Genomic DNA, 14,938 nt, shown 5'->3' with positions numbered 1-14,938 from the left:
CCACTGCTACAGACATATGCTTGGACTTATACATAAATATAGAGAAATATAAAGATACACCTATAGAAAAAAACATTAAAAAATATTTTGCAAATTAGATTTTGCACATTAAAATTAATGAATTAATAATTTTAAAAAAATCAAAGTTGTTTTATTGTTTGTTTGATATTGTATTGTTTCTCAATACCATAAAAAATATACTTTTAATAGTCTTTAGTTGCAGCCTATTTCGTCTATATCAACTCAGTCCTTTTGTTATTTCCTTTTTTCTTATTTTTGCTGGTCTTGTGAGGACATTTATTTACTTCTGTTACTCTAGCCAAGCAATCTTGAGAGAGAGAGAGAGAGAGAGAGAGAGAGAGAGAGAGAATATATCATTGTGGTTTGGCTGCTGAAGTCAAACCACGTTTTTCTGTTTGATCTCATTCATCAGTGCAGTTGGCGCCGCTCTCTTCGCTGATTGGCTGCAGCGAAAACGTGCGCGTGTCCAAGAGTCCAATCACCCTCGCGCTGCGCCTCCGAGCAACGAAGTCCGCTTCAGAGCCGCAATGTTTACAAAGAGTGGGGAGAGAGAGAGAGAGAGAGAGAGAGAGAGAGAGAGAGAGAGAGGAGCCAGAGTGTGTTCAGTGCTACAACATTATGGATTATGTGTGGACTTTTACCGGAATATAAAGGAATGCAGTTAAGAGGAACGCATCTTTTTGAGTGATCGGTTTCTACGGATATCCCTGCAGAATCAACAATGTCCATGTTATCACGCGTTATATGCTTTCTTTTTAATCTCCTGCTTCATATCCACTCATACATGTGCATGGAAATCGATTTCTGCAAGCCTGTGCATCTTGACCAAGGGAATGGAGAAATCAGTAATGTTAAACCTGATGTTATGATGCAAATAAGGGCTTTTAGGCAAGACTTTTACCTCCACCTCTTACCTGACTCTAGTTTCCTTGCACCTGCTGTTACCGATGAGAGCTCTCCATCTCCAACAGCAGCTCCTATCTCTGAGCTGAGGCACTGTTTCTTCTCTGGACAAGTGAACTCAGACGCTTCTTCTTTTGCAGCCGTCAGCCTGTGTGCAGGAGTGCGGGGAGTTTTTTCCTACCACGGGATGGAGTACCTGTTCCAGCCCAGAGGGAATCACAGTGCCTCAAGTGCCGCAAACACTCACATCATTGAAAGGAGCCTCTACACAGACCCTCACAACTCAACCTCAAGGTGTGGGGTGGCGTCTCCTCCTCACCACCGCATTGCAGAGTCGCTGGAGAAGTACAAGCACAGACACCTGAGGAATCAGACAGAAACTGTGCTGAAAGGCATGACCAGATCTAAAAGGTTTGCATCCCTCCCCAGACATGTAGAGGTCTTGATTGTGGCCGATGACTCCATGGCCAAGTTCCATGGTGATGATCTTAAACACTACCTCCTGACTCTCATGTCTGTGGCAGCCAAGCTGTACAAACACCCCAGCATCCTCAACTTCATCAACATCGTGGTGGTCAAGTTCATGGTTATCACAGAGCCTGAAAAGGGGCCCAAGATCTCCAGCAATGCAGCTCTGACACTGAGGAACTTCTGCACTTGGCAGAAGAAGCTCAACAAGGTCAGCGACAAGCACCCAGAGTATTGGGACACTGCTATACTATTCACCAAGCAGGTAAGCTCACTCTCAAACTAGAGGGGAGTAGCTCTTTACAGCTGTTAAGCTGCTTTTATTAGTGAGGATGCAGCCAGATGTGTTGTAGCACCAAGGAGCTCCCACTCCATGAACACCTGGAGTGGAGAATTATCGGAAATGTCATAAATGTGGGCACTCACTAAGACAATCTCCTTGTGGGTGTAACATCCTTAAGCAAAAGGTAAGTGTCAATGTCTATCATGGGATACAGAGGTTTAATGCACCCCAGGACTGGGTTATGGAGCAGTGAATCTGTGTTCCCTGGAGTAATGGATATCCATCCATTACCTAGACTTTACTTGACTAATGCACTTGTGGCTGAATGCATCAGATCTTCTCAAAATATTCTTAAATATGTTTTAAAGCCACATTAGAAAAGAAGAAGCTATTATTGGAGAAGGAGAACTACAAAAGTTGGACACAAACTGATGGCAGTATAGTGTAGGTTAATAGTGGTTCTCTAACCTTTTACTGCAAATATGAAGTCAATTAAACATCTGCATGTTTCATTACAAGCGAATGGTTTGTGAGGTGAGATTTGAAAGTGAAACACTGTTGAAGTTTAGGAATTTATTGATATTAATTTGGTGCAGCATGGTGATTTCGATGCCTAAAAACTCTGGGGGGTTTGAGTCCTGTGTTTGGTTCTTGCTCTAGGTCACTGTCTTTGTGGAGCCTGTTTTGCATCAGGAATGGCATCAAGCATAAAACTTGTTCCAAGCTGACTGAGCGGATCACTTGATCCGTTGTGGCAACCCCTTATGGGAGCAGCCATAAGTGGAACAACAACAGCAGCAGCAGTTTTGTTTAACATTTCACGCACACTAATAAATCCAGGGGCAGTTCTAGTTTGTGTGACGCCTTGGGCAACCATCCCACCCCCGTTTGGAGGGTTTTTTAAATAACAATTTCAGACACAAACCAAAATAACATAATATCAGTCTATTATGAGTGAATTGTGGTTGATTTAGTAGGATGTAATTGTGTCACTGCCTGTTTTTACTAATTGTTTTAGCACATTAAAGTTAGAAGTATGCTGTCTGACAGATTTCCCTGCTCCCCTCTACATTAGGCTTTGGGGGACTTCAACCCAACCCACCCTGTCCCTACCTACCACTTCTCAGTGTAATGTGACAAAAGAGCCAGGCTACTCTTGTAGAAAAGATAATAGTGTTTTGTTACAGTTACAGTGATCATAACACTAAATTCAATCATCAGTGAAATGGATATTTCATACACAGAATCCAGGGTGACGCCAACCAAGGTGGGATTATAACGTAAACAGAAGCAAACCGTGGAACTGACAGGAAAACAGACAATAGGGAATGTAGATGATTTTCCCATATCTAAACTCCATCTGTTTTGATTTCATTCAGAAGTTTCACATCTTTAAAGGTAGAACAGTATTTTTGAGTATGAATTAGCACTGTAGCATGTACAAGGCTGAAGTTTAACTTATCTGAAGGTTTTTATTTACTCTTTGACCTGTTTAGTTTTGTAGCACTTTCAGTATGTGTTTACTTTTCAGTTACGGTCTCCCAGATTAGGAGTCAAATAAATGTACCTACTTCTAGAGCATAAATAGAGCAACATCATCATCTGTTTTCATGCTTTTCAAGGTTGCAGGTCTCCCCACCCTCCAAATGCTTCCAGATTTGCTGTGTTTCAATGATTGACGCACATAGAGAGAATGCCTGAGCCATTTTGGGGTTTTCCCTATTGACAGAGCCATAGCTACTTACAAACACTGGACCTTTTTCAAATGTACAAACAGACCAGAGAGCTAGCAAATGGTGAGGAAACCTCACTAAATAAATATATATTTTTTTATTTGTCAATACTCCATCAACCCTGAGTGGTTGCCCATGTTGCATATGCCTAAATCCAACAGTGCCTCTTTCCAATGAAAGAGCTGGTCAGTATTTTTTTAAGTACAGACAATATGCACAATATACTCAGGTGCTGGCAGCAATGTGGTTGGAGAAGTTGTCTGTGAATCAAAAGGTCAAGGGTTCAAGTCCACTTTATTAGATTTGCACTTTCTAGAAGGTAGGGTCAAGTTGTTCTGGGTGGGGGCTGTCCCTTCACTAAATTAGCAATACAGCCTGAGGACAGAAGTATCATATGGTTGGCCATAGAAAATACAAGTCTAGAAAAGTTCTCCTTAATATCACTGTAGTTATATGTAGTTGATGGAGATCTCAGTTAAGTCTCACTCTGTGCATAGACTTGCTGAAATAAACTTTTTGAATTGTGAATTCAATGAAATAACTTAAGTTTGGGCATAACCATGCTCCAAATTCCTCCTCCTACTCAATCCACAGCCTATAAATCTTCTTCTCTGTCTTCAATTTCCTGTGACGACAAAACCCACCACCACCCCTTCACCTCCCACACCTCCAAACTGTGATTGCATTCTCCTGCTGAGTGACAGGAGTGTCAGGTTTCCGTACCCACAGCACATAAATCTCCTCACGTTTTTGGTATAGTCCTTACATACAAATAACACTCATATGTAAAGACAAGAGCAAAACATTTCTAAGCCAAATTTAGAAGCGTTCGAAATTTTGTCGCTATAAACAAATATTTTAATTGTAAGTAATAATTTATTAATGTACCACTTTTACCTCAAAGTGTTTTATAATTGATAAGAATAAACAAAAATAAAAGACAAGGAAATAATATATAAAAATGATAAATATAAAGATCAAAATTACAAAACCAGAAAAAACAATATCGCATTAACTACAACAATATAAATAGAAAGGCTAGCTGTGTCCAGTTTCAGAAGCTTTTTTTTGTCAGAGACATGTGGAATTAATTCTGGAAATTAAAATTTGGGGCATAATACATTTGGGGAATTTCAAATATCATGCTCTACCTGACAATCTCGTTTCAGCTTTGAGCAACATCACTATGGACTGTATAACCATAGTTTAAAACACATATTATTCAAACTCAACAACAACAACAAAAACATTTGGCATAATTGCTAATGAGCCAAATGCACACCAGGAAATAACTGCATTGTCCAAATTATTAACTCTTATGAGCAGATTTTTTTTAGCATATAGCTTGAAAATGCTACAGTTGTATTCTATAACAAAATCCCATGTGTAATACAGGTACACATATATCGGCCACATATATTCATGGTCCCTTGAATTATTAACAAATTGTTGATACCTGAATAACAACATTATTGTAAAGGGTAGGTGTAGGACTAGATGTAAGTTTTGTTTTAAGGTTGGATTGGAGTTTTGTGTTGGAGTTATATTTAGTAGAACCTTTCAGCACCAACTTCAAGCCCAGTTTCATTTCACAGATATTAGACTGAATCTCAGTTAAAGTCAGCTGGAGCCTCTACAAAGTTGTCTAAATAAAGTGTTGCCAATACATTGTGCAAGAGGCTTTATATCTCATGTCTCAACTTTATATGAATAAAGAAGCATATGAGTGTTTCATCCATTATAATTTCAACCTTCCTTTTTGTTTTCAGCTATGTTCAGTGTAACAGTGCAGAATGATTGTGATTATGTAATGTAAAGCTGGTGTCAAAATGAGCTTTGAATACTTTTCTGCCTCTTTTGGAGGATGTTACTGAAATACATTCTGAACTATGCCTTTTTATTCTTGGGGCAACAGGTGGCCCTGAGCCTTTCGCTCTCTGTTTCCACCTATGTTTTAACTACAGACCTTTATAGAAATTCTTGGCAACCCATGCTGGTCATTGCAGTGACTCATTATTTGGACAGATCTTCCTTCAGATGAGATGTAAAACCAAGGACCTGATTCTCTCAGCTCATAAAGAGTCCCCAGGGCAGTTCCCCAAAACGAGTAAGGTTGTTAGTCCAATGTTCTGGCTAAAATCTGCTACTGTGACCATTCCTTGCCTCCTAATCTTCACAATCTTCAGAAAATAATTGCTTAATCATTCCTTTTAGTCCTCTTATACAAAAGCTGATGTGTAGTGAATGTACAGGTGTAGATTGACTGCTGGCGCATCTTCAAGATGGATGCTGCACATTTGTGGTGGTTGACCCGAAGTATGAAAATCAATTTAGGGGGTGTTAAAGCATTATAGAACAGTAACTATCATTAATTAATTTATCTAGTATTCACCATTGATCCATACTGTTGACCAATACTAAACACGCTCATTGTCAAATCACAGAAAGTGTAACGCGAGTCTTACAATGTGAAACAGAGCTTAGTGGACACATGTTTAGATTAATTTTTTCCATTTATTTATGTTAGAGCAATGCCTCTTATATAAATGTGTTTGTCATTTGTCATTTTTACATAACTGCCATTAACTCAAATTTTTTTTTATACAATTACAATAAAATTCATTCATTTTTTCCCTCTTATACCATCACAGCTTTGAAGATTTATTGTCATCTTTATAAAGTCTCATTTTTTTAATCTTTCTCCTGAATGTGGTTTAAATATTGGCCCATGTGTTTTTAACTGGCCTACTCTGCTGACTTTATCAAATGTGAGAATAATTCAAATCTTGCTGTATAGTGACCGCTGACTCAAAGCATGTCCATGTGATTAGACCATTTCCCACAGGCCTTGACCAATCATTTGTAATTGTTCTAGGACTTGTGTGGAGCCACCACCTGTGACACTCTGGGCATGGCTGATGTTGGAACAGTGTGTGACCCTAAGAGAAGCTGCTCAGTCATTGAGGATGATGGCCTTCCCTCAGCCTTTACCACAGCTCATGAACTAGGTAAGCACATACTTAGTATTTAATAATAGCCTAAACTTAATATGCATATATAAAGCCCCTTCTGTGTGCTCATATGGCCTAGGATGAACTTTTCTTAATCATTTGCTTTAGGGAATACTATCACAAAATTATAGTGATGCTCCACTGACCTGTAATATAGAACAAAGCCTGTAATAGAGAACACTACACATACACGTTCAACAGAAATTAATAGGACATAATAATCATTGTGGCATGCACAAATGTTTTGTGTTATAGAGTTATCACACATAACACCAATTTTGAACTGATAATAATAACAACCACTTGTCATTTATCACCCATCAATACGTCACATTTCAAAGACTGTGACTTCCACATAAGTCACAGCCATAAAGTCATCATATGTTCCATTGAAAGCCCTTGACCTCAGCCAAACCCCTGATTTATCAGAGACCCTCAATGTGGTAAATATTAATAACAATCTGTCAAGTTGGTGGTCCTTTTAAATCAATCTTCTGCTTATTCCTAAACTCTTTCTCTCCCTGCTTTGATGCTATAAGACAACTGTCGCTCAAAGCAAGTCTCAGCTGCCACTAAACTGCAGTCGAGGATGTGTTATTAATGACTAAAACAATGACAGCTGCTATTAAGCTATAAAGTGTTTTAGATCCTTTCTTAATCGCTGTGAAAGCAGAGTTTTAAACAGAGACAGATGGGAAAGCTCTGCCACATGCTAACAAATGAATGGCCTTAATATAGTCAGAGACAAATGCTTGGACACCTCTGGTGATTTTCTGAATGAAAATAAGTTAGCACATCCTACAAGAGAACAAACTTAAATATGGCATTGTACGTCACAGCTGTGTTCTCCCTGTGTCTGCGTGGGTGAATTTTGTGGGCTCCAGTTTCACCCTGTAATCCCAAAACACTATGTTTTTAGGTTGTCTGGCTGTGTTAAATTGTTCACAGGTGTGAGTGAGTGCGTGTCTGGGTGAGTGTTTGATGCCTTGTGATGGACTGGTGCCCTGTCCAGGGTGTGTTCCTACCTCAGTTTGTGTGCTGTTAAATGTGCTAAATAATATAATGAGCAAAATATGTCAGCATTCCTACCCTCTTCCATAACTTACATAGTTCAGTTTCTGCAATGCTGAGCCTGGAGTAGCCTTGACATAGGCTCTATTCTCCCTATTGCAGGTCAGTGTAGCATCACAATGATACTGAAAGCTGTAATTTTAAAGTTAAAACACTAAAACGCTCGTTGCTTTAATGGATGACCAGAGGGGATTTTGTTTTTTTAAATGCAACTATTTCAATGATAAACATGTCATATTTCTTGTTGTTTCTTGTCCAGGTCATGTGCTCAATATGCCTCATGACAATGTGAAAGCATGTGAGGAGGTGTTTGGAAAACTGAAGAACAACCACATGATGTCCCCTACCCTCATCCAGATAGACCGCAACACTCCTTGGTCTGTGTGCAGCGCTGCCATCATCACTGACTTCCTGGACAGTGGCCACGGTTAGTCCAGACAACCTGCCTCCATTAACTCCGTCCTACACTACTGTGTGCCTTTGATAACATGCCAGCTGTCATAACACTTCACCTACGCACTCACTAAAACAAGGGGGACCACACAATGTAGCCTGGCACAATCTACACAGTTCCTGAAAGAGAAAGGCATCAGGAATAGCCTGAGTTTTGTATGGTGAAATTGTGTTCATAATAAAGCTATTTTTAAATTCACTACAAAACAGACCATCTTAATGCAGTAAATAATTATCAGTGTTACTGAGAGTTCCCTTCCCTTGGTGGACACAATCTACTTCTGTCAGTGGAAGTTATATTTTTCTTCAGAAGCTGAAATTTTTTTGTTAGATTTAACAAGTTTCAGGAAGCATATGCTCGACCTCATCATCCTACACTGTGTACGATCAGGCACGACTCACTGATCTGTGAAATTGGTGAAGATTAATAATTGGTAATAAAAGGTGAAGACTGATAATTGGTGCTAAAATTTGGCAAAATTGATTCTAATCTATATCAATGTCTATATAAAGATACTTTGAATGATAATTGAATTAGGAACACGTACCTTGTATCTACACTCATTGTCCATTATATCAGCTCCACTGACCATACAGGAACACGTTGTAGATTTCTAGCAGCATTGCTGTGTCTGCTCCACCCGTACCTTCACATAACACACACTAACACATCACCATCACCACATTAGTGTCACAACAGTGATCAGAATAATCCATCACCCAAATAATTCATCAACCTCCTGTAGGGGTTCTGACCATTGAAGATCAGGGTGAAATGGGGATATGAATGTATACAGAGAAACAGGTGGACTACAGTCTGTAATTGTAGAACTACAAAGTGATCCTGTATGGTCAGTGGAGCTGAGAAAATGAGTGTCGAAAAAGGTAGGTGTTCCTAACCCAGTGATCATTCAATGTATAACAATCTATTTATTAGTGACCGATGACAACGGGACTGTTGAAGGAGCTGGAGACATCATGTTCCAAAGTGTCTATGCATGCCACATTAATAGAGTGATAGAGTGATGAAACATAACCTAAAACGTTTGAACATAATGATCAGCGCTAGGTAAGGATGAAATAGGGTGATGATTTAAAACCAAAGGACACTGTCCCAACTCTGAAGAATTAAGGTGGCAGCACAGTGTGGTTGGGCTGTTGTGTTTGGAAAGGGACTGGAGTACTTCATAACATAGATGGCACCAATGAAGTGAAGGCTTAATTTAGAAATACTGAAGCAATGCCTCAAAGTCTCAAAAGATATTTAACTGGTCAAAAATGCTGATTCTAAGGACTACAAGGTGACAAAATATGTGGGCTAAAAAGACAAAATGTGCAGGGCTAAGTGTTTAAAAAAAAACATAAATCATGAAACACAGAAGTGAGTAAGACTGTTTCCAACAGATATAGCAATAGCTACGTTTTAGCTGGCATGGCCCAATAAGTATTTAGCCATGATATAAATGATTGTTATAGCCCCCCACTACCTGGAAGGGGAATTCACTTTCCAGTCTTTTATGTATAAAACCACATTTATAAAAGGCAGATAATTCAGGTTGAAAATTAAAACTTTTAATCAGAATTTTGTTCCACTTGAAGCAAATGTTTACTTTCTGGACTTTAATTAATCATCTCTGTATATTGTTTTATAATAAGACCTGGTCTTTCTGCATAAGGTGACTGTCTACTGGACCAGCCTCAGAAGCTGCTGGCTCTTCCGGAAGACCCTCCAGGTCTCACTTACAGCCTTAGTCGCCAGTGCGGACTGGCCTTTGGCTCCGGATCCAAGCCCTGCCCTTACATGCAAGCCTGTTCCAAGCTGTGGTGCACTGGACAGGCCAGGGGGCAGCTAGTGTGCCAGACTCGACACTTCCCCTGGGCTGATGGCACCAGCTGTGGCACCAACAAGGTCTGCTACAAAGGGGCATGTACAGAAAAGAGAAACAATACTGAAGCCAAGGTGAGATTACATATGATGTACTCTTAAAGCTTAACTGATAATCACATTGCTTTTAAATATATTGTGCGGTAGTTACAAATAAGTTCCTGAAAAGCTTCTGAACGTAAACAAACCAGACAGAACTACAGTTCCCCATAGATATTTCCTATAATTGCTTCTACATTCATACAACAGCGTGGTCAGGAAAAGTAATTTATAGACAAAAGTGTTCAGTGTGAGTGAATGTGTGAGTGAATGTGTCGCCCCTGTGGGGGACTTCTGCCCCCTCCATGGTGTGATCCCACCTTGCACCCAGTGATTCCGGGAAGGCTCTGGACCCACCGTGACCCTGAACTGGATAAGCGGTTACAGACGAATGAATGAATGAATGTAACATTAAAATAATGTAATGTTAAAAGAATGTAAACAATTTTAATATGAACTAGGTGTGTTAGAGGTACTCCAGACCTTGGACTGAGAACATAAACTTCTAACAACGAAACTTATCTGTGTGGAAATCTTTTCTAGTTTCTTCATTTCTGGACAAACAACATGTGCAGTATGTGATCTGATCATTACTTTTTCTACAGGTAGATGGTCAGTGGGGTAAATGGGGGTCATATGGATCTTGCTCTCGGACATGTGGGGGAGGAGTTCAGCTGGCTAAGAGAAACTGCAGCAACCCTGTTCCAGAAAGAGGGGGCAAATACTGCCAAGGCTTGCGTGTGAAATATCGTTCCTGCAATCTGGAACCATGTAAAAACTCAGGTAATCTGGCTTCGTGTTGATGTGAACACAGTTTCTTCATGTGGGGAGTTTCCAGCTCTCTTATAGAGTCCAGAATACCAGAATATTTTCTCTGTTTAACACACACACACACACACACACACACACACACATATATATATATATATATAAAATATCAGTGGCGGATGCTGGTCTTTCAAGGAGGGGAAGCTCAATTTCGGCCTACATCATAAAATGTGTCAGTTTATTTATACGTAAGTTCTACCCTCCATTCCTTTTCAAGAAAATGATCTGTGACCCTGTCGTACCAACATGGCGTCTTTTCCAGGGACTTGACTAGTGTCCTCTCAATGGCCAGCAGAGCTAGGCTGCTTAAACAGCCATGGCCCATGTGAAGTGTGTCCGCCTGTGAGTGCTTTGTGATGGTTGAGGGGCTCAGCAGCACCCGTCTCCAGTCTCTAAACACAAGCAGCTACAAAAACCCCACCAGAAAATGAAGCTCGATTTGTCGCTAGTTGTTTTTAACAAAGAAAATGCCGCTAAGAGGATTAAGAAAGTCTCCGGTTCAACTCAGAACAGAATGAAAATGTAATGCTCCCACAGATCTTTACACTAAAGGATCGCTGATTCGCTCATTTCGCTGTCAATCAAAAAGGGATTCAGCCTCAGACAGATCATCCAATCATCATGCAGAAGCTGAGCGTCCGGGCCAGCCGAGGCCAGCCCGCTGCCCCATAGACCCCCAGAGACGCTGAGTGTCCGACGGGCGGGACAAAGCCCAGCATTTATCCAATGACTCGTTTCGCTGCTTTGCTATTGAACTCTGTGGATGCTCAGCGTCTACACTGTTTAAAGCACTGTGAAGCTGCGGGAATGATTGAGAGGAAAGCTGCGTCTTTACCAGTGATAAGAAGCTGATTCTGAACAAAAGTTGAGCACGTTGTAGTGCATATTTATTCAATGACATGTACACACAACAGTATATATTTGATCACTTATTTTTTGACATTTTAGGGGAAGCTGAGCTTTCACTTGCAGTCTTAGAGCAATCGCCTCTGATATATATATATATATATATATATATATATATATATATATATATATATATATATATATATATATACACACAGAAAGAAAGAGAAACACACACACACACACACACACACTGATCACCCATAATTCTTTGGTACATGATGTCTCCAATCCCTTCCTCATCTGTCTTTAATCAATAGTTATATATACTGAACAGCATATGTTAATATATTGTTACACTGTGAGTTTGATTGTGACTATGCAGTGTATTCATGCTGTATTGATGTTTCCAGGAAAAACCTTTCGTGAGGAGCAGTGTGAAGCCTTCAACGGCTTCACCCTCAACACCAACAGACTTGGATCCTCAGTGGTGTGGGTCCCTAAATACTCTGGAGTCTCCCCTAAAGATAGATGCAAGCTCATCTGCAGAGCCAATGGCACGGGATATTTCTATGTGCTCTCTCCAAAGGTGTGGAAAAGTGCTATCTCTTGATTGTTGTGCAGAGGGAGAGGGTGAGGTCTGCTGGTTGTTTCAAAGTTAATGTGGTATAAGAGCAAGAAAGAGCACTCACCCACAATCATATACAGATGTTCAATATCACTACTGGCTTAGAACAAAACAATTGCAGGCTGTTTTGATACTGGCTTAGTGCTGAGTAGATGGTATGGTATGTCCAAGCTTCTACAACCACAAAGCTTTGTATCTGTTAGTGAGGTGAAAACCCATTAGCTCTTAGAGTGTACTGACAGAGGGTTTTATCTGCATAAACAGGTTGTGGATGGAACACTCTGTTCCCCTGACACTTCAGCACTCTGCGTTCAAGGAAAGTGTATCAAAGCAGGCTGCAATGGCAAGCTGAACTCTAGCATGAAGTTTGACAAGTGTGGAGTGTGTGGAGGAGACAACCAGAACTGCAGAAAAGTCACCGGAGTCTTCACCAAACCCATGTAAGTTCCATTCAGAGGTGCATTATTAGCCCTGAGAGTAGACCTAAAGCTCAGTCCACATAAACAGACAATTAACACTGTGCACAAATGTTTACAAGAATACTATAATTCAAATGTAGACTGATAACTTGGCACTATAGTCCCTTCATATTGTGGGATTTAAAATAACTAAATTCTGGCTTCTACAACTTAATAGTTCAAAATTAGTCCATTATCAAATTTGGCTGTCAGTGAGGCATATTATGCACTCTTTTTTGTTGAAGCAGTCATTATGTTAATCACTACATAGTGCACTATATTTGAGATTACATGATATATGCAAGAGCAGCCTTGGTAGGTATTGCACTAAGAATTAAACATATAACAAAAGGAGTGAGATGTGTCTTGTAATTTTAATTATACACAGGATAATATAAATACCCTATGCCAGTTCAGTAAAGCTTCACATAAGGCCACTCTTTTCCTGCCAGCATCCACAACATTGCCAGTTCTTCTCAGGGGTCAGAAGGTAGGCACCTCCCTTCATTGGTGTTTAGATTAATTTAGCCCATGGCACCTCTGGAAGGCTTAACAGTGAGGTCAAGCATCCCAGACCATCCCCCTCCAGGCTAGGTTTACAGACTACCATGGTTTTGTATTTAGATACAGATCAGCCTTCCTGGTGACTGAGGCCCCACTGGCACCATTAATGCATGCACTGTGCCACCAGTTCCATGTAGACTCTATGCTCTGCATTGCCAACCATACATACCATACCTAAATACAACTATACATAAAAATGAAATGCAGAAATTATTTGCAGAGACACAAGACTCAGATCAGATTCTAACCACAGAGATTCAAGGCTCAACTCAGACTCTATCCCAAAGGTTTGAGACTTATCTCTACCTCTAAACCCAAATACTCAAGACTCAGAATCTACCCTAAGAGATTCAAGACTCGAGACTCCAGAGACTTGAGATTTAACACAGACTACAGTGAAACAAACTGTGATCATCTCTGGTTCACACTGATCAAAGTACCTGTGTGAAATAGTTAATTGTGCTGTGCTTTTTTTTTCAGACATGGATACAACTTTGTGATCACCCTCCCTGTTGGAGCCTCAAACGTCGACATCAGGCAGCGTGGCTACCGGGGTTTAATCAATGATGACAACTACTTAGCAGTCAAAAACAAATATGGCCAGTATCTCCTCAATGGGAATTATGTGGTTTCAGCTGTGGAGAGGGACATCATAGTGAAAGGAAGCCTGCTGCGCTACAGTGGTACGTCATCAGCAGTGGAGACGCTGCAGACCACCAGACCACTTCAGGAGCCCCTGTCGGTGGAGGTTCTATGTGTAGGCAAAATGACACCTCCTCGAGTACGCTACTCCTACTACCTGATTAAGGACAGCAAGGAGGAGAAGATCCTGAAGAAGGAAGAGAGGACCCATGCCCAGAACAGTATTCTGGAGGACACCAATAAGGTGGAGCTGAAGAAGCCATCCTATCAGAAGTCCACTATTAAGTGGGTGACTGGTGACTGGGAGAAGTGTTCTGTGAGCTGTGGGAATGGTTTCCAGAAAAGACTTGTCCAGTGTCTGGACTCTAACGGAAAAGCAGCCACATATTGTGACAGCACCCAAAGGCCTAGCACCATCAGGGTGTGTGGTGACCCTTGCCCCATATGGAGCATCGGAGAGTGGTCTGCTTGTTCTAAAAGCTGTGGGAAAGGCTATAAGAGAAGGCCTCTACGTTGCATCACTCAGTCAGGACTGCACCTACCCAGAGACCACTGTTCTGGCAACAGGAAGCCCCAGGAACTGGATTTCTGCATTATTCAAACATGCTAAAGACTTGCTACACTGTCAGGGTGTTGTACAAGTACGTTTTTGTCACCCCAAAGGTACAAACTGTCAAACGTACACTCAAAAATACAACAATGGTTTTCATCTTGTTTTGTACATTGATGGCTATACTAGCTTCACTTTTTTGGGGGAAAATGTGTATGTGTAGCTATTTTAAAGTTTGAAATCAAAAATATATATAAATAAAAAGAATTGTATCAGACAGGCACACAAATACAATAACTGCAACAGATTTTGGTGCAGTTCTGTTACTTAACTACATTTTTCACACCTGTAGTTCATTTGCTTTGGTCCAAAACAGTTAAGGAGTTTGTAATTTTGGAGCATGTTCCCCTTGCTTTGGTTTGTTCTCACACAGGCAAAAATGCAAAAGCGCACTAAAACACATCACTACAAACTACTCCAGAATCTCCTCCCCAGTGACTGGTCAGACCTGACTGAGTGTTTTTAATAATCCAGAGATTTCATGTAGAGTTGAAA

At 40.4% G+C, this 14,938-nt stretch overlaps 1 protein-coding gene across 1 annotated transcript; it reads left to right on the top strand.

The window, feature by feature from the left end:
- The first annotated feature begins 576 nt into the window (after positions 1-576).
- On the top strand, positions 577-14,631 carry LOC136703697 (A disintegrin and metalloproteinase with thrombospondin motifs 15). Its single transcript, XM_066678074.1, has 8 exons — positions 577-1,657; positions 6,284-6,416; positions 7,750-7,917; positions 9,620-9,903; positions 10,473-10,650; positions 11,955-12,130; positions 12,434-12,609; positions 13,672-14,631. Exons 1-8 carry the CDS (start codon positions 743-745, stop codon positions 14,441-14,443), a joined length of 2,802 nt encoding a protein of 933 aa, XP_066534171.1. The 5' UTR covers positions 577-742; the 3' UTR covers positions 14,444-14,631.
- Positions 14,632-14,938: the final 307 nt, after the last annotated feature.

The sequence above is a fragment of the Hoplias malabaricus genome, chromosome 1, assembly GCF_029633855.1.
Source record: "Hoplias malabaricus isolate fHopMal1 chromosome 1, fHopMal1.hap1, whole genome shotgun sequence".
Classification (NCBI taxonomy): Eukaryota; Metazoa; Chordata; class Actinopteri; order Characiformes; family Erythrinidae; genus Hoplias; species Hoplias malabaricus.
This window is presented reverse-complemented; position numbering and strand designations above follow the sequence as displayed.